The sequence below is a fragment of the Lonchura striata genome, chromosome 2, assembly GCF_050655825.1.
Source record: "Lonchura striata isolate lonStrDom1 chromosome 2, ASM5065582v1, whole genome shotgun sequence".
NCBI lineage: Eukaryota > Metazoa > Chordata > Aves > Passeriformes > Estrildidae > Lonchura > Lonchura striata.
The window spans coordinates 18,808,851-18,832,321 of record NC_140704.1 but is presented as its reverse complement, the minus strand read 5'-3'; the positions used below and the strand labels follow the sequence as shown (position 1 = coordinate 18,832,321).

The window sequence follows — 23,471 nt, the reverse complement described above, 5'->3', positions numbered from 1 at the left end:
ACCTCTGCTGAAAGGAGGGGACTGTTGTTTTCCCCTGACTGGGTGTTTCTGCACTGATGGTTTTGTATGTGGTAATCATGTGACCTCAGTGTGGATTGCTTCAAACCATTGACTGATCTTGCTCAAATGTAAACTATTAAGTTTCCCGCAAATTTAGTAATGCGATGAAAGAAAAAAATTATTTACTCTGCTACACCAGCAGACTCATACTGCAAGGAGAGGGCAGGATGTACAGTTGAAAGCAAACAGTAAGGTGAGAGCCTGCTTTTCAATGACAGTCTGCAGCTGAAATGGATTGAGGTGTATCCCTAATTGACAAGTTAAAACAACCCTTATAAGAAACTAACATTTCAATAAAGATTTTTCCATGCCAGAATAATAAATAAATTATCTTGGTTTGAGAGTGAGCTGTAGTTAGAAACAAGGTAAGACTTCTTTAATGAAGTATAATGGACTCCGTAGGAACTTAGAATGTGCAAACAAATTTTGCTCTGACATTGATGCGTCGTTAGGGAATGGTGATAATATCACAGAATTCTTGTGCTACCAGGCTGGTCCTGTGGCTGGAATTCAGCGTGGCTTCATGATTCTGGTCTCTACAGTGCCTTAGTGCTCTGCTGCACAGCTTCAGCACTGACTGTGGGTTGCAGTGGAGTTCCTACTCTGGGCATCTTCGTTCATAAGCATGACATGAGCATCCCTTGTTGTGAATGGTAGGATGGATTATATATTTGTTACTGTTATTTTATTATGAACTCAAAGAGGATGAAAACAAGGCTTGAAAACTTGAACTGGAAGGCAATTTAAAAGTACTATAAGTTTATTTAAGGGGAAGGCGCTTGTGAATCAAATTTTGGGCAATTAAGCAGTAGTTGTAAAGGCAAAAATTTAGTTTGATGGTAACATACTGTGTACTATTTATCTTCCTGGGTTTTCTTTGTTAACTTGCTTTGGTAGAGTTTGCTTCTAATTATAGAGCTCTTTGCTGGCAAGAGTCTTGTGTTTGCTGATGGTGGAATTGCTGGGAATTACTTTTCTTTGTCGCATTGGGATAACAGATCAACTAGTTATTTTCAGCTAGGGTTCTGAAATCTGAGATTTGTTACGCTGAATGTTAGTGAACAATGTACATTAAACTATGTACTGCTAGGTTTGCACTGAGTTAAAAATCAGTAAGGTATCAGAAATAAAAATCTCAGTGAAGATTGATAACATTTGGATAGATTCTATGGTGGTAATTAAACATTTTGTGAACTAGAATGAAAAAAAGTGGCAATACTCAATAGTGTGTCTTTCTAAGAGATAAATCAAAGTAAAAATTCATTTAAGTGAAATGCTCTAAGTCTCATATGGTGTATTTAAACTTTGAAGACTTTTCAGCATGAATTTCCAATTTTTGATATTGGAAAAAATTGGTTTCATTATTGTTATCAAAGCAGATCTTGGAGTTGCTTTATCTTTTTTTTACATTGTTTGAAAGTTGGTAGAACTTGTTTTCTGAGATCATTGCAAAGGAAAATGTATTAGTTATATTTGTATGATTTTTTCTTAGAAAGCACACTGGATTTTTTTTTAAAGTTAAGCAGCATTTCCCAAAGTTCCTCATCTTGAAAGAGCAGTTGAAGTAAGTATTTTAAACTTATCTATCACCAATAAGTAAAAATTATAAATGATATTTTACAATTTCTGGATGGAGACACTGATTATTGTAGGATATTGGGCTTTTTGGAAGCAGAAAGAGGCAGGGAATCTGTCAGCCTGTCATAGCCTAAGGGATTTTCTTCAGAAGTTCAGAGAAAACAATTCTAGTAAGAGTGCACAGAAGCAAACAAACTTGATGGCTAATTTGAATCCTTATGATATGTTTTTTAGGCCTTCTAATTTAAAACAATAAATTTCATTTTAAAGTAAGCAAGGCAAGCAATATCATCTGGTAAAAATACTATTATTGAGAAGGCACATATGTCAAAAGGTCACTGTCTCAAAGATTGAAAAAAGAATTAAAAGTCTGAGTATAAGGGAAAATTTTAAGAACATTTTGCAAGCTGCAAGTATCTCTATTTCAAAGAACATGTGTCCTTTCCCTATCCTCTGGTTAAAGTTGTCCTGAAGGTGAGATGAAACCAAAAGTAAATTGAGTATACGGAATTCAGTGGGGATAGTAAGAGTTTGTTAGCAATTACTGCAAGTTTCATAAGCAAATTTTAAAAGCAAGTAATATGTCTATGGCCATTTGTCTGGATTCAAACCATACACAACTGGAGTGAATGGAAGCTTATAATTAATTTAGAGAGTAAATTATATGGTTTATAGAGATGAGTTTAATAAACTCATTTGGAACAAAAGTGATCTCAAAAATCGCATGGGTTCCTGGATAAATGTGGCTAAATGTGGCTAAAAACAGTTAAGAAAAAATAACAGTATCTTGCTGTTATTGCTGTGCAATGTTTGGGTGAAGAGGAGAGCTGATAAAATAATTTCAGTTGCAACATAAACTAGGGAGAATGTTTTGAATGTTTTTGAATGTGTAGAACAGTGCTATTGGGTATTTTTATTTTATAATCTAAAACATGGGTGTACAATGGTATTTTTCACACTTAAACACTGGTAAAGCTTAAAAAGACTGGATTTAGTGATTTTTTATTGGGTGAGACTGAGGGAAAAAGTGTATAGTTGCTGATGAAATTTTAATTGCCCTAGAATAACATAGTGATTTTCATAGGAAGTTTATAGTGCAAACGTTATGGCTTAGATGGAGTAAATGGAAAAATATGTATTTTAAGGTAGTTTTAAATACCAAACATCCTTCCTTTTAAATGCTTGCTTCTCATACAGGCTTCTGTGTACAGTTTGGATGGGTATCTTTCGAATGTTTCATTATCCCTGCAACAAAGAAGGCATTTACCATCCAGTAGGAAACAGCAGACAAAAGCACTCAACTTTGAATGTGGCAGTAGGTCCTGTATTCTGCTGGCACTCTGAGCCCTGTGCTCAGCCCGAGTAGTTGCCTGGAAGAGAAGGAAATGTCAGCAGAGGATGGGGAAGGTGCTTTTGCACTGTGTGGTATAGTCAGGAACACTCTCAGTTGAACAAAACGTAACAGGTAAAACTGTTCATAGGTTAGTAGCTTGTTCTCTCATCAGCCAGACCAGGGACTTTTATCCCACTTATAGGTGTCCTAACTTCCATGCTTATGCTTTGTAGCAATAGTCACTAGTCTCTTGATGCCTAGGAAAATGGTTCTTGTTTGCTTTTTTTTTTCTGTTTTTCTCCTATTGTCTGGTTCTTACATGGCAAAATTGAATCTTCTTGACCTCCCTGAGCTATAAAAGTTTTGTGGAGGAGACTACAGACCTTGAGTTCTCAGAAGGTGGAGATTGCACAGCAACTTTAGACAGCTGCTTAACCACATTTGTTATGGAAAAGTATCTTCCTTACTCTTCCTAAAGGAAACTCTCCTTGACACTTCCAGGTCAGCTGGATGTTGCTTTCTGACAATTCTGTATTTCTTCATCAGTTAAGATTTGGGCAAAAGAATATTTAAGAACTTGTGTACAGGGTGTCTTGAATCCTAGTGGATGCTGGTACTGGAGTTACGATTCTTTTTTGGTGTAGGCATTTGCGACTGGTAACATAAGGGTGCTGCAACCACCTCTCTGGTAAAATTACTGTTGGACATAATTGTGATTATATTATTGTGATTTTCCAACAAGGCCAGATTATCTGACATCTGAAGGTGCCAAGTGGAAACCAGTGGAAAATGTCCTTTGTCCTCAATTCCATGGGCACTTACTAACATAAGTACAGGAAGTGTTTTAGTGCTGTGGTGCTTCATTTGTTTCATTATATAGATCCTGGGTTTGGTCTCATGAAAGTTAAAAGCCTTTTACTGGCCACAGCTGTCTTGAATGTGTACTTCCTATTTGTAAATAGGAATATATATATATTTTTTTTTTGGGTAGTGGTGGAGCACTATTCAGTTAAAGCTACTCCTGAAACTGGTTCCTTATAGTGAAAATTCTTTACCTACCTAAATTTCAGTTCACTTAGTAAGTGATTTTTATTCCCCTAATGTCTCTGGTATATTTTATATATTTACGTAATAATTTTCCATTATATGTCAGTGTAACTAGAGTACAGGCTTAATTGCATATGAGGTAAAAGCTTTTCCCATCCCATTATATGTAGCCAGTTGAAGGAAGTTTATTTTTTTTTCAAAATTTCAGTGTCACTTTTTTATTGGTTTAATGGCTTTATTAGATAAATGGTGTTTCTATTTGAGTTAGTTTTTTGAGAGAACATTTAAAGATAAATATTCACCATTAACACCATATTAACATTTATTTATCTTCAGTAAGATGATTCTGGCTTAAGGCAGTTGGCAATTCTTAGAAAAGCCCTTATAAGCACTCTTTCCCTGAAGATACTTCAAGTAGGCAAGTGAACAAAAAAGGTTGTGGTTTTTATAGTTTTTTTTTCCTCAGTCTGTCTGTTAATGATAATTTTAAAATGGTCTCTTGGAACAGGTTTTAAAAGCAGCTCAAGTAGGTAGTTTATACTTTTTTTTTTTTATCCTACGCTTTTATTAGTCTCATGCCTTTTCTGTACAGAATAATTCTAAAGACATTTGTGAATAAATTACGGAGCAGCACAGATACTGTATTTAGTTGCAGTTGAAATACTAGAAGGATATGTGTGGTGCTGCCTCTTAACTGTTGTGTTTGTATGCACTTTTCATTTTTCATAGAAATTTAAGTACCAGTTTAGAAAATGGAGAGGGAAGACACCAGATCTGTTGGCAGAAACTGGAGAAGATTTGTGCTTTATGAAAAGTATCTGGAATTTCATATGTGGTTTTTATTCTAAGTACCATTCCAGAGTCTCAACAATACAACTATGAGCAAGCATAGCTTTGTGTTTAGCTCAGTTTAAGAGTCAGAGTACAGTTCAGTGAAGAAATTAAGAACTTTTAGATTATGTAGAATAGTTGAAAAGAGAAAACCCAAGATGAAAGCTCAGAAAGGTCTGCAGTGAGACAGTATATGGTGGGGTTTGTAGTTAATTTTTTTTCTGTTTTTTTTTTTTGGGGGGGGGTTTATTATTATTGCTGTTGTTGTTTTTATTTTTGTTACAGCATGCATTTGTACAATGATAATTTAGTTTTCTTGCCTAATCTAATAATCTGCTAGATTATCTAATTATGTAAGTCTGTCATTTTATGTCCTTAATGTTTGCATACAAGTAAGCCTGGGTAGGAGGAAAGCAGAGTTATTTTTATTTTTAAAGAACACTGAGGATCTTGTGACAAGAAACTTCAGTTTTCTTCTTGGGGAAGAACAGAATTTGCACCAAGTGGTTAGCTGCACCAAATTCATCTTTAGATGAGAGGATAATACTTTTAATAATTCTATTATTAATGTCAATATAGCAATATGTTGGATTAGCTATATAGCAGCTTCTGCTAAAATTATGGCATATGGTCCTTCACTGAAGTAAACCACCAGCTCTCAGGATCTCTGTGTTGGAAAAAGGCTTCCAATTCATAGGTTTGTTTCTGACTTGTTGTCAGAACACTTTGTGGTATTTTCCTCCACCTTCATTCCAGCCAAATGTCAGACAATTAAGAATGTTGTCTTTCTTAAAATGTTGTTGAAGCACAGTCTGGTAAGTAACTAATAATTTATTGATGATTCCAAGTTAATGAATTAGAATAGGACTGGGTATAGGTATTTGTATTCCTGTGAAAAAATGAGTTAGCCACAGCTTTATAAATGGAAAAGCAAAAGATTTCATAGAGGGGATGTGAGGGTGTGCATATGATTTTCACTTTCTTTCTACAGAAAGAAACAGGAGTCTGTTCAAATCAGAATGGCATTTTTAGAATAAAAATTATACACAGAAGTCGTCTACGATACTATGCTTCTAAGAATGCCAGTTTGGTCAGATGCTGCTTCCTTTATGTAGGACTTGGAGTAGCTTTTATGTAAAGACTGTATTAATCCAAGAAATCTAAAAAAATAGTAGTTTTTCTGTTTGTGTGTCACTGTTTGTATAAATCATTAGTGTTTGAATTTTATGGAGTATTACTCATATAAATAATCTCTGACTACATTAAAAAATGTATTACTGATCATCTAAAATTTAGATAACAGAAATGAAAATGTAAATGTGACTTAAAGTGTAATTTATGTCCTTAATATGGTAAACAGTTAAAATAGTCAGTGGGAAGAAAAGTGTTGCAAAAGGTTCTTTGTACTATAATTGTACTACATTGAAATGTCCTTGAAGCTTCTAGAAAACATTAAATACAATTATAACTTTTTGTAGGTTGGGCTCATGTGGTTTGTGCTCTGTACATTCCCGAGGTGCAGTTTGCAAATGTTTCTACAATGGAGCCTATCGTGTTGCAGTCTGTTCCTCATGATCGTTACAATAAGGTATAATTATATGTCTTTTTATATCTAATGTATTTATTTTAAAACTTCTGAGATGTAATAATATAAAACCATACTTCTTAGAATGCACTTTATATAAAATTCCTAAATGTCTGCAGTAATGCTGTAAGTTTTCTGCAATGTCTTTATGGTAAATTGAAGAATTAAGAAAACTGTGTTTAAAGAATGAAGCTGTAGGGTTATCTGCCATATCTTATTAGTCATTTACAGATTAGGGGCTGTTTCATTAATTAAAAATACTGTGATCTTTGAAAAACAGTTTATTTTGAAAGGAATCTGAAATATTTTCCATAGGTTAAAATATTATTGCAACTTAAATGTGATGTTATTATTAATTACCACAAAGTCCTAGTGTTTTAAATGTTGATATTAACATAAACATGTTTATAAACTTTTTTTTTTAGGACAGAAATGTATGTTAATATATTAAGGCAAATGCTTGCAGACCTTTGCCTTTGTAAACAACATTCACTTTAGTGGCATTATTTGCTTATAGGAGAACTGCTCCTAAGTAATAGTCAGTGAGATGGAATGTTTTATAAAGTGTGGCGAGACTTCAAATTAAAAAAAGCCCAAAAAGGCAGAGCAATAAACCAGTAGGTTGTTAGTGTTCTCTATTGATAGTTACATTTTTCTTATTTAACTTCTGTTACTTTCTCCTCACTTAACTACATTGATCTTTGTATATTTCTTTCTGCAGATGCAAACTGTCTGAATTTCTGATTAGTTGTGTTACGTATTTTTCTTGTGTTGTTCTTTTAACCTCTAGTTTATTTTTTTTTCTTTATTTTATGGTAGTTTGTGGACAGTGGAGTAAAGTAGGAATAGACTGTGTTAAAAAAAAGAGAAAGAAGAAAAAGGCATACATCTCCTCTTATGTTCTTCCTACAGGGAGACCAGTCCCTGTTCACGTTGCTTCTGTGACTTCCAGCACCCCCCACATCCCCTTTGCAAGTTTCCATCTTTGATTTATGGGATGCCCCTCCATTTTTCTAGCCTTTTTCATATTTTCTTTCTTTGGTCTTTTCTGTTTTACTTTCTCCAGTTGCTGTCAATATGTTTTGTCCATCTTATTTACCAGTGTAGCTGAAAAACCAGGAGTCAAAGTCTAGGTTTTTCTCAAGCTTTCTCATTACTACCTGAGCATCTCTATTGGCATATCCCTATTTGCTTCCCTCTACACTGGCAAGAACATGCAACGGTGAGATTCAGTACACAACTAATCAAACATTTCTTGGACACAAAATAGTAAAAATTTGCTGTAACAGATGAGTTCCTCATCTCGGAGGAAACAGAACACCTCTTTTCCTTGACTAGTAGTCAGTCATGTTTGTTTGTTTTTTTTTTTTTAATGGTAGTGGTTCTTCCTTAATGTCCTTCAAAAATTTCATGGGACACTTTAGATTTTGTTTTATCTTGCACCACTTCCATGGATGGTAATTGGATATTGGATGAGTAAGTCCTTGTGACTTCGAAAATGTGCTCTGTATATTTTATAATTACTTGTTGACAAAATCCATTGTTTGTCTCTGTCTTTAGTCTTTAAGTCCTTTCCATCATAACTAAAGTTTCTTCCTTCTCAAACAGTTTTTATTCTAAATATATGACAATACAGTTGTGTTTGCACTAAAATTCTAGTTTCCATTTTTGTTGGTCTGTACTTATGGTAGGTTTTGTTTTTCACTAGATAGTTACTAGCACCATACGGTTAATATAGAGAGAGTTCTCCAGCTCTTAGCTCTCTGTGCTCTGGGCAGGTGTTCTGATTGAGGTCTATTTTCCATGTCAGCAGTCAGCCTAAAAAGTACTTTCACTGGTTTATTGTGAAGTACAATGAGATCGGTGTCAGAAATGCCAAAGTTTGGAGTCACATCTCTAGCCTGCAAATTATTATTATTTTTGTTCTCTCTTTTTACAGAACTCAGATTTCACTGTCATTATTTGGTCTTTTTTTGGGTCAGGGAGATAGTGTCTGTGGATTTCAGGGGAATCCAAGAAATGTCTGTATTGCAGTTGCTGCAGCAAACCTGACACCAATCCAAATGCAGTGCTAGCAGTAGTCTAGTGGTAACAGTACTGAATTTAGAGAAGTATTGTCTGACAGGGAACTCTCAACTCTTGCTAAGTCTGTAGCTGGTGCTGAGTTTAGTATGCTGTGGTTAAACTGCCATAGGTTCCCAAGTAGGCTATTCTTGAGCAATACCCCCAAAACCAATAAAACTATTAGCTCCCTTTACATGCAGCCTATAATAATTTCACCTTCTACTCCTATTGCTATTTAAGATAAATTATGTTTATTTAAATGGTATTTTTTTTTCAGATCAGAATTTTTGTAAAGCGTTTCACCCTGACTTTATTAGTTTGTGTAAAATGGAAAGAAAAACTGGTTTTTTTTGAGAAATAGGTATGACAAACAGTTCTTGAAACATTTGTTGCACATTGAGAACAAATGTAAACATGTAATTATGAAAAAAATGACTGGAGTTGGTTCTTTTTTTAGAGAGGCTTAATGATAATTTCATTCTATTTGTCAGCTCATATTGGAATAGGAGATTTTAAGTAAGATATGATTTCCTGTGAAGTTCTAAATAATCCTCTGTGCATGGCTAGATACATATAGAACACTAGCATATGGAATTGGGGGAAAATAGAGGCCAAAGAAAATTATCATAGGGAAAAATTATACTGTAGTCTTGAAAGTAAATAATTTTGAAGTTTTGCCAGGACATAGTACTTAATTTAATGTTTGGGTTTCTTCTCTATGCACTTGTTTCTTTACTAAACACTGCAAAACATGCAGTATTACCAATTACAGTAATCTTAAATGCTGGAAGAAATGCTGTAGATACCAAAGCATGGGGCTTGTCTGTATAGAGATGTTTGGCTGCTATTTCCCTGAAGTTTGCCTGCTTCATGGATAAAAACCATCACATTACAGAATGAATCCACTGAATGATTTGATTAATGAGTTAGCTATTAGGAAAGATCTTCTTACACAGTTGCTTCCAAAAGAGAAATGGACTGTTAGTTGCTCTTCTTTTCAGAAACAGGTATTTCTTATTCCTTGGATGGTTATGCATAGATAATATATATTTATTTTATGTCAGCTTTTTTTGTCTCTTTCAGGTTCATTTGAAACTATCTGATAATTTTATATAATTACTGCTTTTAGGAATGTCTTCTAAGAACTGATTAAAAAATAAGTGTGTTTAGAGTTTCTTGATTTGCCTTGTAGTGAATGCAGCTGGCAAACTTCTCTTTCAGTTCTTGATGCAACAATGAGAAATTTCTGTACAATTTCTAGGTTTGATTTTGTGATTAGAGAATGATACTCGGTAGCTGTTATGAGTAAACTATTTCTGAAATCACTTTTTGCCTTATAATTTTTTGGTTTTTGTCTCATCTTCCCTTCTGTCTTTACTTTTGCAAAGAAGGTTTACACTTTGAATCTTTGAAGGGAAAATACTGACAGTAATATAAAAACAGTAGTACAAATTAGATAATTTGCCTTTAAAGAAAGTAAGATATTTGTTCTGTTTTTGAGTAAAATTTCCTTGCTGAGTCAAAAGCTTTTGCTTTTTTCCCAGTAAATTTGGGAGAGTACTCTCTTCCCTAAAGAGCTTTGAAGAAGAGTGCAGCTGTAGGTGGTAGGACACAGTTTTAAACTTCCACATTTCAGAGGTTTCAGAGATGTAGCATTTGTATGGATTTGCAAATACATGCAAGTCTTCCTTTGTGGAAGAAAGACAAAGGTTTTCACGCTTCTGGTGTGTCTAAGAGAAGGTACAAATATAAGAAGCTCAGCTGTATAGAACTTGCTGTCTATTGTAACTTTCTTTGTCTTTGTTTCATATGGAATACTAGGAAACAGGTTTAATGCTTCCCATTACTATTGTAGGAAAATTATTTGAGCTTCTTAAAATGAGTAATTAGTCCACCATGTTGCATTTAAACTTGTTAATAATGTAGCTTGTAGTAATTTTTCAGTCATTTGACTGTAAATTGCTCTAAGAGGTCCCAAAACAGAGACCCTACATGTAGGGTAAATACTGAAAAATGGAGTCTACATCTCTACTAAGTGGAATGCTTGTATTGCTTTTATTTCTGAGCTTCAGTGAGGACAAAACTTAGAGAACTTGAAACAAAACCCTGAAAAAACCAGAAAGTAACTGGAGATTGAGTTTTATGGGGTTTATTGAACTCTGTTTATAGAGGTATCTTACTTTGAAGTTACTTACACTTAATATAGTGACTCAGATGAGGTTGATGGATCATGACCTTGTTCGTTCCTAAAATCTAAATGTGTCAGGTCATGGTATGGAAAGCTAAAAAGCAGCCAGTCTCAGACCCTGTCAAACAACTGAATTATCAGTGTTCACCACCTTGATGTACAAAAGAAGCAAGGCAAAGAATTAAGTAGGATTATCCCCTTTCTGATCTTTTAAATGTTAGATTATAGGGTATTATTTTTAGGATATATTAACTTTTTAAAGTGGTGTGGAAACTGTACAGGAATATGGTAGTTTGTGGGCACTCTAAAAGAATAACTCTCCTACCTTAAATCTTTCATATTAACAAAAATGCTTTTATTAGTTGACACCTCCTGTTAAATGTTGTTCTAAAAACCTCTGTAACAGGCTGTTCTGATCTCAGAATTTCACTCATTTTTCTAAGACTGGTTTTACATTATATAATTAAAAAAAAAAAACTTCAGTGGTTTCCTGGTCCATTTTTTCCCCCCCATGTTTTTTGCTACCCATGGTTGATCTTATTTGTATTTATTATTCTACTGAAAAATTGTTAGTTAAAATAGAGATAGTTTTATTTTCTGGCATAAAGAAGTTTCTCTTTTCTCATTAAGGATCTTATAGTGGGGTTTCTATAGAGGTAAGAGTGTACTTAATGTTTAATATTCAGTAAAGTTCTCTCATATAAAAACAAATACTTAACCCACCTCAGTGCTAAATGATACTTTCATTAAGAATCTCCTCTTAAATTGTTAAATTTTACACATGAATATGATATAATATAAAATCTCTCTAAATGCTCTTTCAGTAATTAGGAAAGGAAAAAGTGAAAAGAGATTTAGTTTTGCCTGATCTTTCTCCCTGGAATGCTGGTGAGAGATTGTAGCGATGCCTGGTATTGCAGTGAGCTTCCACACAGTATGGGTCCATATTTATTGCCCACTTGTTAAAAAAAAATATTGAATAATGAGGAAGAATTTGGATTTTTTGGCTTAATATCTTTCTTCTGTTTTACTAAGAATGTTTTTGAAAAGATTAAAAATTGCCATGGCATCCCAGTAAAAGAAGTAAATTGACAGAAATGCTATGAGAAGATTTCCTGGTACTAAATTGGTTATTTTCATTTTAGCTTGTTTTGGAGGTTGAAATGTGTTTGGTCTACTTATTCAAGCTTTTTTACAGAAAGTTCTTGATTGATCAATTTATAAGATGTTTCTGGGGCTGTCCAAGTCATACTGAAGTAGTCATCCAAACAGAGTTCTGTTAAACACCAATTTAATTAAAAGTAGATGGGCACCATATGAATATTGAAACATGCTATGACACTTTGAAAATTCTTTTCACCAAATGTACAAATAAAATTTCAAGTTTGCAGGTGTTTTGTATGTAATTGTGTAGATACATATATATACCATATGGCATATTGTACCATTAGGCACTCAGTCTGATGTTTCTGAATTCCACAAATACAGGTTATGTTAAATGAATATGAAAATGATTGAGACTTAAAAAGACATAAATGCAAGCTTGAAAGCAAGGACAGTTGGGAAGTTAATGCCATTAACCCTTGGCAGTTTAACCCTGTGGCTGGTTGACAATGGTATGGAATGTAAGCAAATCAGTTTGTACTGCCTTAATATAGGTGAAGTGTTACGCAAATCCCAAGAGTCTACCAGGTGATCTTTTGCTAACAAGCATGATTAGATTTCCATAAAGAAGTTTTTACACCAGCTTAGCTGCAAAATGCAGTAGTTCTCAGCCTAGGATCTTCTGTAGCACAGAATTTATTTGTATACTTCTTATCAAATTAAGTATTTTCTCTTTGATAGACATGCTATATTTGTGATGAACAAGGCAGAGAAAGTAAAGCAGCCACTGGTGCTTGTATGACATGTAATAAACATGGATGTCGACAAGCTTTTCACGTAACATGGTAAGTATATTTTATTATTTAATATCTGATGTTCCAGAAAGAATCAATACACACAGTGTAATGAATAAGCTCCTTATTTAGTACATCTTTTGAGTAAAGAAATACTGTAAAGTGATTTACTAACAATATGGCAGTGGCATCATAGATTTTGCTGTGAGGTTCAAAAACTGATAATACTCCCTTGGGTGGTAGTAAATGGTGTGTGCTCCCGTTAATAAGTATAGGGGAGTTTGGGTTTTTTCCTTGGTCTTAGGTTATTTTTCTTAGCGGATGTTTAATAGGATATGGGAGTATGAAGACATTGTTTGTTAGCATTGCCTGCTAACTGATTTTGATGGTTACTGTTGGTATATCAGTGGGAAAATTACTGACCTATATGTAAAATGTCCTAGACTCAGCCTTTCCAGTATGGATTTCCAAACCATATGGGAGTAGCTCACTTCAGTGGTTTTCTCTAAATGGTAGAGATCATCCTGAACTATTCAGATTTCATGTTTGCTGGAGAAAAAAAAAGATGTGTCCTCCACCTTGTGATTAATTCGACTTTAAGATACTTAGTTTTACTTGCCTTCAGGATATGCTTATTTCACTTCATGGACTTCTAAAATAGGCTGGATAATTAGATTAAACCATGTCAACAGGTAAAAAGGAAGTGAAAAGAGTTCCACTCCAAAATTTGAAGGCATTGCTAGTTTTTTCAGTTTCAGCTGGAGTTATTTTACAGTAGTGGGCGGATTTATATAGGCTGTCTAGCTATGTTATCTGTGGATTTACCTGCCTGTTTTATGACTGCCCCAGTATGCTGCTTCATGACCAGTTTAGTCAGGGAAATGGTATTTGCACATAAGCTTAAATCACTGAAATGTATTTTCTTTAGCATACCCAGGAGATAATTTTTAGGTCTTGTGGAGATCTTGAAGGTTCAGTTCCATTGTTTTGGTGCTGATAATCTTGGGAACTCTTCCCTTATTTTTTTAATTGCTTGACTACTTCGCAGGTTTTATTCTTTCATGAACATCTAATTTTTCATTGGATGTGATCGATGTCAAGTTTCTTTTTATGGTGAAAATGGATTGTGTTCCTCAAAGCATGCATACCATGTAAAGGGATTACTTACAGATGTGAAAAAATGTGTACATCCAAGCGCTTGTATGAAAAGGTCTCTTTCCTTTCAAACACTTGGGTGCATACAAGTGTCCTTTTCATCCTTTTACTTTATACCAAAACCCTGTTTTCAGTGGATGCTGTGAAGAGCATGAGAATTAAAGTAGAAAATTAAAACAGCTATCTTGTTACATTTTAGAATCTTTTGGTTCAAAAACATGGTCTATACTACAAAATGATATCTAGATGGAGAGTAGTATGGCTGGAGATAATTAGAGGCTTCTGTAATACTTAAAAAAAAAATGGAAGAAAAGTCTGAAGACTACCAGAAATCCAGGGCAAGGTGTATCAAACTGGGATTTTCAGAATGATTGTCTGATGAAAAATGAGCCCGAGTTCATGTTTTTTGTAAGAGAAACTTAGTAAGTCTTTCCTTAAAGACATCCTCTTAATTTTTTTCTTAGTTGGTATCAGCTGTAGATGTTCATGAATTTAGTATTTCAGGATTTTCCAATAATATATTTTTAAACATCTGTGAAAATGAACCACATTATATAGTCTTCTTTCATTTAAATACTCCCGTGTATCATTTTGACTGCAACATTGCATTATTATGGTGTCTTGGTTTGAAATACAGGTGTCTGTCGAGGAAGGAAGGAGCCTCCCTTAGAATGGAGAGTATGGCCCCCTCCTTCCAAATTATTGTAACTTTGGAATTAAGGGTCTTTCAGGCAAAGATATGGCAAAAAGGAATAGCAGTTCTTTACTAGTATGTATGTGTAAAACAAACAAGCAAAACCAATGGCAGCAAGAACAAACCAAAGGAAAGCCCAAGCGGAAACCCCCAGGAGCGCTCTCCGCTCGCCCTTGGGACGTTTCCCCTTAGCTGCAGTTCTGGTGGCTCCTGGCCGGGGGCGCTGTGGCGTGAGCTCGGGCAGCACGCGGTAATGGCGGCTCGGCCGAGACGGGAGGGTGGGACGAGGGGCTTTGCTCTACAAACCCCTGGGGCCAATCGACCCTGGTGCCCAGCGGGACCTCGGGAGCACAACCCCGGAGTGGTGGATGAGATGTATCGGGAGCTCCGCCGCTGGAACCGCAGGGGTGTCTGGGCAGGCAGGGGCTGAGGGGCTACAGCGTACCAACAAACGAGGAGTAGTGGCAGGGCAGTGGCAGCCGGCCTCCCGAGCTGGGCAGGGAGCGACTGCCACGGGGATGAGGCTCGGAGTGCCGGGTTTCCCCCGAAGCACCTGAGCAGCTGTGAAGGGTCCCCTGTTGGGTGAGGTAGGGTGCCAAGGAGGGCAGGGTGAGCAGAGCTCCAGGCGCGGTACAAGAGCGGCAGCGGGAGACTGAACCCCGCCATGGTGACGAATTCTCGCCACAGCCACTGCAGCCTCGCTCAAGAGAAGCGAGCAGCTGCCCCAGCCACCTCCTTCCCAGCCCATTCTCTGAGAGAAACCCTCAGATAAGATAAATGCAGCCAGGTGCCCTCCTCCGCTGAGTTTGGCGACTTCTTTTTCTCTCTTAAGTACCCAGTCGTTGTGGTCTCCTAGCAACATATGGGAGAAGATTCCCTAAGAGAAAGAAACAAAAGGAAAAATGGAAAAATCCCAAACCCTGACATGTCGGAATGAAAATTATATGGAAAATATAACAATATTTAGTTTGTCAATATCTAAGTTGGTTTGGATAAAGAAAATACATCAGCGTTACAAATGGTGAAAAACCAAATTGTTTTGAAAAAATTCTAGTAGAATAAGGTAATAATTAGTCCAGTCAATGCAACTTGTGTTGATATTTTTAAAAGAGATTAGCCTGCCACGGTATTTTAAACTAGTAAATACAATTTGATTTACTATGTGATTCAAGTTAGATTAAAAAAAAACCCAGTAATTTTCATGGCAAATCAGAGAAGCATACATGCAAGTTCTGAAAAAACTCGTCTTTGGAACTATATGATTTTGTTAAAAGCTGTTATTTCCTTAGATTTTTTTTTTTGCTTGATTTTAAGCTAAGAGTAATTTTAGATTGCTTTATTTATTTGTGTGAGTAGCTGCATAATAATGTAGATTTGCTAGTTGTAAGCTTGTGTGAGTGGCTTAAAGATTCTGAAAAAAGGCAACAGGCCAAAATATGAATTATACATGTTTTTCCCTGGGCTACAAAAGTTTATTATGTGTTCACATGCGACTGGAAATTATTTGTGTGGAAATCTCTTACTAATTGCAGATATAAGCATCCATATGTTATCAGCTGTGATATTGTGGTACAAACTGGTGTAAAATGGCTTTTCTTGAATGTTGTTTGGTTTCTTTTTAGTGCACAGTTTGCAGGACTTCTTTGTGAAGAGGAAGGCAATGGTGCAGATAATGTCCAATACTGTGGCTACTGTAAATACCATTTTAATAAACTGGTAAGTATTTATTAAATTCTATAAATAAATGTTACTGACTTATTTTTTATACTCAGATGCCAATAGCACTAGAAATAATGTTTTCATGTAGTCAAAAAGTAGATTGTATTTCCTCAAAACAATGTTTTAATCACAGTTACAGAAGTACTAGCTGGAAATGTTTTTATAAGTGGTTACTTTATAGATGTGTGGGTTTTCCCCCTCTGCCAGAAATAGCATGCACATTTAGTGGGTTTTTTTCATTGAGTTCCTGGAATGTTTTCTTTTGCTATTTGTTTAGGTGCCTTCTAGGAATTCAGTCCGTTTTGGAATAAACTAGAAAATACTACTTCTGGAGAATAAAAAAGCACTCCATATCTTTCTGCTTCTATTACTCTTCTGTCCAGCCTCTTTTGTTCTATCTCTCACTGTGTAGACAGTGAATATTTCCTCCTTGTAAGTTCTCTGAAACACAACCTTAAGGATTTGACTTGAGGTTTGATTTTTAAAAAAAACAAACAAGAAAAGAAAAAAAATCGAAATTTCTCAGTTAATGCAGTAGGTTTTGGATCAGACCTCTGGAGTCTTTCCTTTCACTTCTTAACAGTTTGGGAGTTCCAGATATCTGTTTCTATGTACATGTGCGAGTGTGTGGACTTGAGGGGCTTACTGATGTTTAAAAAATGTTATTTATTAATACTAAAATATACAGACTTATCTTCAAATACTGTTGTAAGTATAGTTTAGCTTGAGATTACTTTTCACTGCTAAAAAAGTTGAATACTTGGTGTGACTTTTAGGTTGCAGCAGGGTAAAAACACAGGACCAGTCAACAATTTAGTTTCTAGAAGATAAGCTTGGTGAGGTTGGTTTTGTGCTTTTGTGAATATTGATGAATTTGCTTCATAATGAAGATAAGTCAGGGATTTCTAGGCCATTAGTAAGCTAAGATTTTTTTTTTACTATCTTGAGCTAACTGTTTACAAAAAGAGTGAAAATGGTCTCTTATTTAGTGGTGAAGGCAAACCCTTATATTGTTATGCCTTTGATTTGAATGTAGCAATGCTGCTATGATTGAGAACAGGTATGTTTATTTAAACCGAAGTTTAATGATAAAGACATAACTCTATATTTGACATACAATTATTTAGCTTTCCATTACAAAGCTATAGTGGTAAGAATAGTAAAGATTGGCAAGATTAAGTGTTTCAGGTTTTCTTTAGGATTGTTGTGACTGTTAATGCCTGGTAAATACAGGTGAAATACAGGGGCTTAGTATTTACTGCTGAAGATGGTGGGTGTTCTGCCTCTACTATTCCACTGAAAACTGGTTGACAAAAGAGTGGCCTGAAACGTCTTTAAATGCTTCCTCAGTTATGAGAAAACCAACATTGAGAACACCGGCCCAGCATAAAGGATTTGCAGTCTTGAAGTAGGTTCTCAGACATTACAGAAATCCAGGCAATTACATCTGCCACTTATAATCACAGACATGACTGTAGCATTCCTTGTCGTGGTTTTTAATCCATTTTGATAAAAATATACGAGACAGATCACTTGAATAAGAAATGAGTAATGAAGTCACCTTACAATGCATTTCAAGCATGTGTCAGGGCATCAGTGTGGTTTCATGTAATACTCATTTGAGCAGCATCTTTTCTGTTTTATATTATGAAAACTTGAAAATGTGTCTAGCATCTTTTAACCTTTAAAAAGTGGCATCCATTTCTCTGTTGGAAAGCTTGAAAATCTGTGGGAGGTGTAAGAGTATCTGATACAGGGACAGGCTTTTTTCCTGACATATATTCAGTAGTCGTGTGAATTTTAGTGTCAGTAATTAGTCAGCTTTGCAGTAACTGAAGCACTGAAGTTTTTTTCCTCAAGCAGTAAGGTATCTTGTCAGTGGAAGTGCTTTATACTTTTTATTTATTCAAATGGTTCCTTTTCTCTGTCCATAAATATATTTTCTCTTTTTAGAAAAAGAGCAAACGGGGATCTAATAGGTCATATGATCAAAGTTTAAGTGATTCTTCCTCTCACTCTCAGGATAAACATCATGAGAAGGAGAAAAAAGTAAGTGGATTTGTCGTTGCTAATTATGTGGCACATCTGCTTAAAAGTAACCCTTTCTGATAAATTTAATTTTGGCTGAGAAGCTTGAAGAAAATCTTTTTCTGAAGCACTGAATAATAAATAACACTTGATAAACCATAGGTACTGGCATCCAATGTGGAAACCTCTTCAGGTGCATTTGTATATGCACTTCTCTATTTCTGTTTGTATTCAGTTTTGTGATACTGAAACATATTTATTGGGAAGGCTGTTCCATGCAACTTATTTTACTTCAATTTTCTGTTAGAGCTTTCTTGTATACCCTTTGTATACTACATGGAGAAGAAAACCAGCAGTAGATATTTTAACAACTGTGTGGCTAAACATGTGCATCTAATTCCTTATGTTTCAACCTGTTATATCTTCCTCTCATCAAGTGTCTCTTGACACATTTTACTGGTACCAGTGGTCAAGCCCACTGTGCTGGCAAAATGCCTTGTTACTCACCTGGGAAATCTTGCTGTGAAGGTACAAAGAACATAACTGCTGATTTCTAATGTCACCATATTATTTTAATGATCTGACTTTGCATATTATTAAAAAATAATTTCAAATCTATGATGAAGACTATTTTTAGGTTTTTATTACTGCAACATTAGCAGTAGTCTGTAGGAGATTTGTCATCTAAATTCAACAGAGGGTGATAACAGACATAATAATGCAAATATGCTTTGGCATTTTTTTAGGCCTCTAAGAATATATACAAAACTGCTCACTAGCACATGTACTGTACAAATAGCTTAATAGGATTTTGTGTGTATGTGGGTAAACGTAGTTTTACATTATTAAAAATAATTACATAAAAATTGGAATTGAAAACACAACTCCACAGAATCTTTTGACCATATATGTATTTTACAAAGGAGCTATATTTATAGAAACAGGAAATTGAATAGCAAATGTCAGTCTTTAGACTCTTAGTCTCCTTAATATTTGATTTGGATTTTAAGATCCCCTCCATTTTGGATGGATATTGATTGCCAGCTGTTCTTGGATAATCTTCTAAAACGTCTGATCTTTAGACTTGTTTAATGGTGTAGGTGAATCATACCATCTTTATCTGGTAATTCAGAAAAGAGTGTGCAGTGTGACGCTGTTGTACCTCTAAATCTAAATTTAGGGCTAAAATAATAAAAGTATGGGGTTTTGGCAGATTTTTTTTTTTCTTAGAAACACCTTTGTAGAAAAACCAATTTTGAATTTCAGACTACAGAATTAGCTGCATGGTAAACCCTTACTAATATTTGCTATATTTTTTTCCTTAGTTTTTCACTACTATCATATTTTAGGTCATGTTTTATCAAAGTACATGCATGGATTTTTACTCACATTGACAAAACTTGTAAGTTGGTGGGTTTGTGGGATTTTTTTGTTTTATTTTGGGTTTTACTTTTTGTTTTTCTTAAATTAATTTGACCGAAGATACTATGCTTCCCAGGTCATACCTGAGAAATCTACTGTGTATACTTGGAGGGACTTTCAAACTGAGTGTATTCAGTCAGTGGTGTCAGCTATTTTTTCAGCTTATGCTGTGTATTTAATATACTGTATTAAATACCTTGAAGAAGTAGGACAGTTTTTTAGGGTGACTTTCCTTATTTCCTCTTTTGTAAATCATGTGAGAATCTAGATTTTTTTCATATTATAGTGAATGTTTGTATATTTCTTCACAGATACAGTAGTGTTTGTGTGTATGTGGCACCCACATCCCCCTCAAGACCACTGTAGTTTCTGCTGTATCTTTCATCTTCATTCTCTGGAAATTTGGATAATCTGATCTGTAGGCATCATTAAAGTTTTCTGTTTTGCCAGGCACTAGCTGTATGAGGTGTGGTTTGGAACCACTTTCCTTGCTAAGACCTCAAAAACTCCATTTGTGCATGTGAAATATTACACTGCAGTAAGAAGCGGTTGGTCTGAAAATGGTAATATAGGTACCTGTCATTTTTACAAACAGGCTCAGCTGAAAGCCTGTGTTTCCCTTCCACAGTGCATATTTAGTCTCTTCTGGGCACCCTGCCAACAAAATTGGTAACTAATATGTAAGGGTATAATAATAAAAAAAAACCCTGAACAATTCTAAGCAAACCTTAGGTATGATTTAATTTTCATGATGATGTTGATGCTACAGAATAAATAGGTTCATTATATTCTGATTACTACTGCCTAAGCATTGTTAGCTTCTGTGGCAGAGATGCTGTTTAGAAATGATTTAGTGATGAGGCTGTGTCCCTTATAAAGAGGATTGGTAGTATGTCACTTGACATTCCATTATAATATCCCTTTTCTTCAGGGCCCAGGTACTTACTCAGGCTTTCTTGGGAAAACTTAGGCCACCATGAGGCTGTGGAAGAATGCCTTGCTTTAATGTTCCTGGCAGTCTTATATTTGGAAGGACTAAAGAAGGAACTTCTTCTGGAGTTGACCTTTGTATAATAAAAGTATTTTTTGCTGCTAACATGAAAATTAGGCAACGTTACTAGCTTTATATGTTTATGATTCTGAAAAATGTGACTATATTATGTAGTAACTACTGTATAGCAGCTGAATTACACCAGTGCCTTTTCTACTAGAAGTGGCTTTGGTCTGGGCTAAGCAGGAAGGGAAAATTTAAAACTCTACTGCAGTGGCTTGTATAATGTCAATTGAACAAAAATGGGCTTGTGACTGAAGACTGCAGATGTCTTAAGAAGTGATTGAAGAGGTAAAAAGTATAAAATAGTGACAAAGGGCCTCTTGTCACTATCACAGAAGTCGGACAGCATCAGAGAACTAAAATGCAGGAGCCAGGATAAGTGTCCTAAACACTGAGTTACTAATGCATCGTGGGCATATTTTTGCTGCTTGTCTTGTTCTTAAAGAAACATTACAGCTTTTCTGATTCTGTGGGTAGAAACTTGAACACCTAAGAACAGGTTGTGGCAGTGTGTCACACTCCCTGCTTTCCACTGTAGCTGGGAATTTGGTTGTTAGGTCCATGGGAAGGGAAGATTTAAACCACGTCTCTGCATTGAAAGTTTTCATAGGCTGTGTGTTGTGGAATTGTGTTTGGAACTGCCCAGACTTTGCTAATATGTTGTGCAGGAGCCTGTGCTCATGTGTCAGGGCAATGAATTTCATTTGGGAGAAAGGTGCTTTTTAATGAGTTTAATGTGCTGTGTAAGCTGTTACAAGGTGCGTCGTAAACACCGAGATCAAGTGTTCCCGGGGCATTTCCTCACTGTCTGAACAACTGACTGGGAAGAGGTAAAATGGACCTGCTATGCATCACAGAAGATTCTGTGGTAAAAATAAGATCAGATTGTGGGGTTTTGGGTTATCATTCAGTGCATAAGCAGTTGTTTCTTTTTTCTCTTGAAAAACAACAACAAAAAAAAATCTGTTTTAGTCCCAAGGAGTCACTTTATATGCTGTATAGTGTTTTAAAGATAATTTTATTTGTGTCATTTCTCTATGAATTGCCTCATTTAATAAATTAAGTGATGCTACTTGAACATTGGGGGTTTTCTGTAACTTTTTAGGGAAAAAAGCTCCAAAGTCTTCTCAGTAATGCAGTGTCCCATTGAATTTTTATTAAATTTGTAGGTTTGTGTATCAGTTTAGTATATTTGACTGTTTAATCCTTTCAACTGCTTTTGATGTCTGAAGCAAAATTGTAAGAATGCTGAAGATAAGTAAAGTGGTTTGCAACCACTTTGAAATTATTTCAATTTTAGTAATCGAGGTAAAACTAGATAAATACTATTTGATTAAGAACTGTGTGGTAGAGATGCTAATGGTGATGCATATCTGTGTTGATTTACTCCAAATTCTATTCAGTCTGAGAAAGAGAATCATGCTACTGAAGCATCTCTGAAAGCTGGTCAGTAAATATAAACCATGTGTATTTCAGTGTATAGATACACTGATATCTGTCTAAGATGCAGAACCCAGTTCCTGTTTCCCAAAACTCAATTTTTGTGTGGGTTCTATTGGTTCAAAAAGGGATGTCTTCCTCCGTCAGTCCTTACTGTTGTTGCCAATGCGTTTCTCTTCCTGGACACCTGTTCTGCATTGACTTTCGTAGGAGTGTAGATTTTTCTTTTTTAATACATCTGTTCATGTCAAATTCTGTTGAAAGTCTTCCTATTTGGGAATACTGACAGCGTGTAGCTGTGTAAACAAATTTCCCTTAGAAGGCTACTTTATCTGAATATATTTAGTAATAGATATTTTTATCTGCAGGATTAAGAGGAAAGGTGGCAATCTGGTTTGACTTGTTGCTCACTACAATTCTCTGTTAATTTATGCTGTTTTCTGTGTATACAACTATCATCCTGATAATCAACTGCCTGACATTTACTGGAGCTAGCACCAGCACAGTGATCTCTTGTGGGGGTCAAGAAAAAATACATAAGAATATAAGCTCGTTTTAATTTGTATTTTCTTTTATTTTAGTAAAAGTAGTAACTTCTTGTCTCAATTCTCAAGATTATAATGGAATTACTGATGTGACTACCTTATATTTTTTTTAACCTTACAGTAACACGTTATATATATTACTGGAAAAAGAGTAATGCTTTTAGTAATGCTTTTAGCACAGCGAACACCTCAATAGTGCTAAGCTTGTCAGCTGGAATTAGTTAATTATTATAAAATCAAAATGACTAACATACCACCTCAGATATACCTAAAAACTACTCTGCAAGGTGTAGAATTTTGTAAGGCTGCCTAGGTTTTCCATTTCAAAGTACACATTTTAGTCTTTGACTTTTACTATGAAAGAAAATAAAATCCCTTGCCAGCAGCTCACCCTCACACAGCCACTTGCTCATTCTCATCCCTTATGGAATGGGGGAGAGAATCAGAAGAGAAAAAGTGAAAAAACTTCCGGGTTGACATAAAGACAGTTTAATAGGTAAAGAAGAAATGTGCATGCAAGCAAAGCAAAACAAGGAATTAGTTCACCACTTCCCAGGAATGCAGGACTCCATCACTTGTAACTGTTACTTGGTAAGACAAATGCTATCACTCTAAACATCCCAGCTTTCTTCTTCTTCCCTGGCTTTTATATACTGAGCATGATGCCGGATGACATGGGATATCTTTGGTCATTTAGGGTCAGCTGTCCTGGCTGTGTCCCTTCCCAGGTTCTGGTGCACCTCCAGCCCACACACTGGTGGGATGAGAAGCAGAAGAGGCCATGGCTACTCAGCAAAAATGAAAACATTCCTGTGTTATTAACACTGTTT

General features: G+C 35.4%; 1 protein-coding gene across 20 annotated transcripts in view; it reads left to right on the top strand.

Moving 5' to 3' along the window:
* The window catches only part of MLLT10 (MLLT10 histone lysine methyltransferase DOT1L cofactor), a 133,612-nt gene that overhangs the window by 39,301 nt on the left and 70,840 nt on the right, over positions 1 to 23,471 (top strand). For 16 of the 20 annotated variants that reach the window (XR_014950953.1, XM_085565559.1, XM_085565509.1 and 13 more), the window contains 4 exons: positions 6,328 to 6,437; positions 12,532 to 12,635; positions 16,056 to 16,149; positions 18,106 to 18,201. Coding sequence is in view for 19 of the 20 variants with exons in the window: in XM_085565559.1 (XP_085421685.1) it covers positions 6,328 to 6,437; positions 12,532 to 12,635; positions 16,056 to 16,149; positions 18,106 to 18,201 (404 nt within the window). In the remaining variant the exon portion in view is untranslated. The remainder of the gene's footprint in view (positions 1 to 6,327; positions 6,438 to 12,531; positions 12,636 to 16,055; positions 16,150 to 18,105; positions 18,202 to 23,471) is intronic. The other 4 variants (XM_085565581.1, XM_021530377.4, XM_085565494.1 and 1 more) reach the window with 1 other exon arrangement.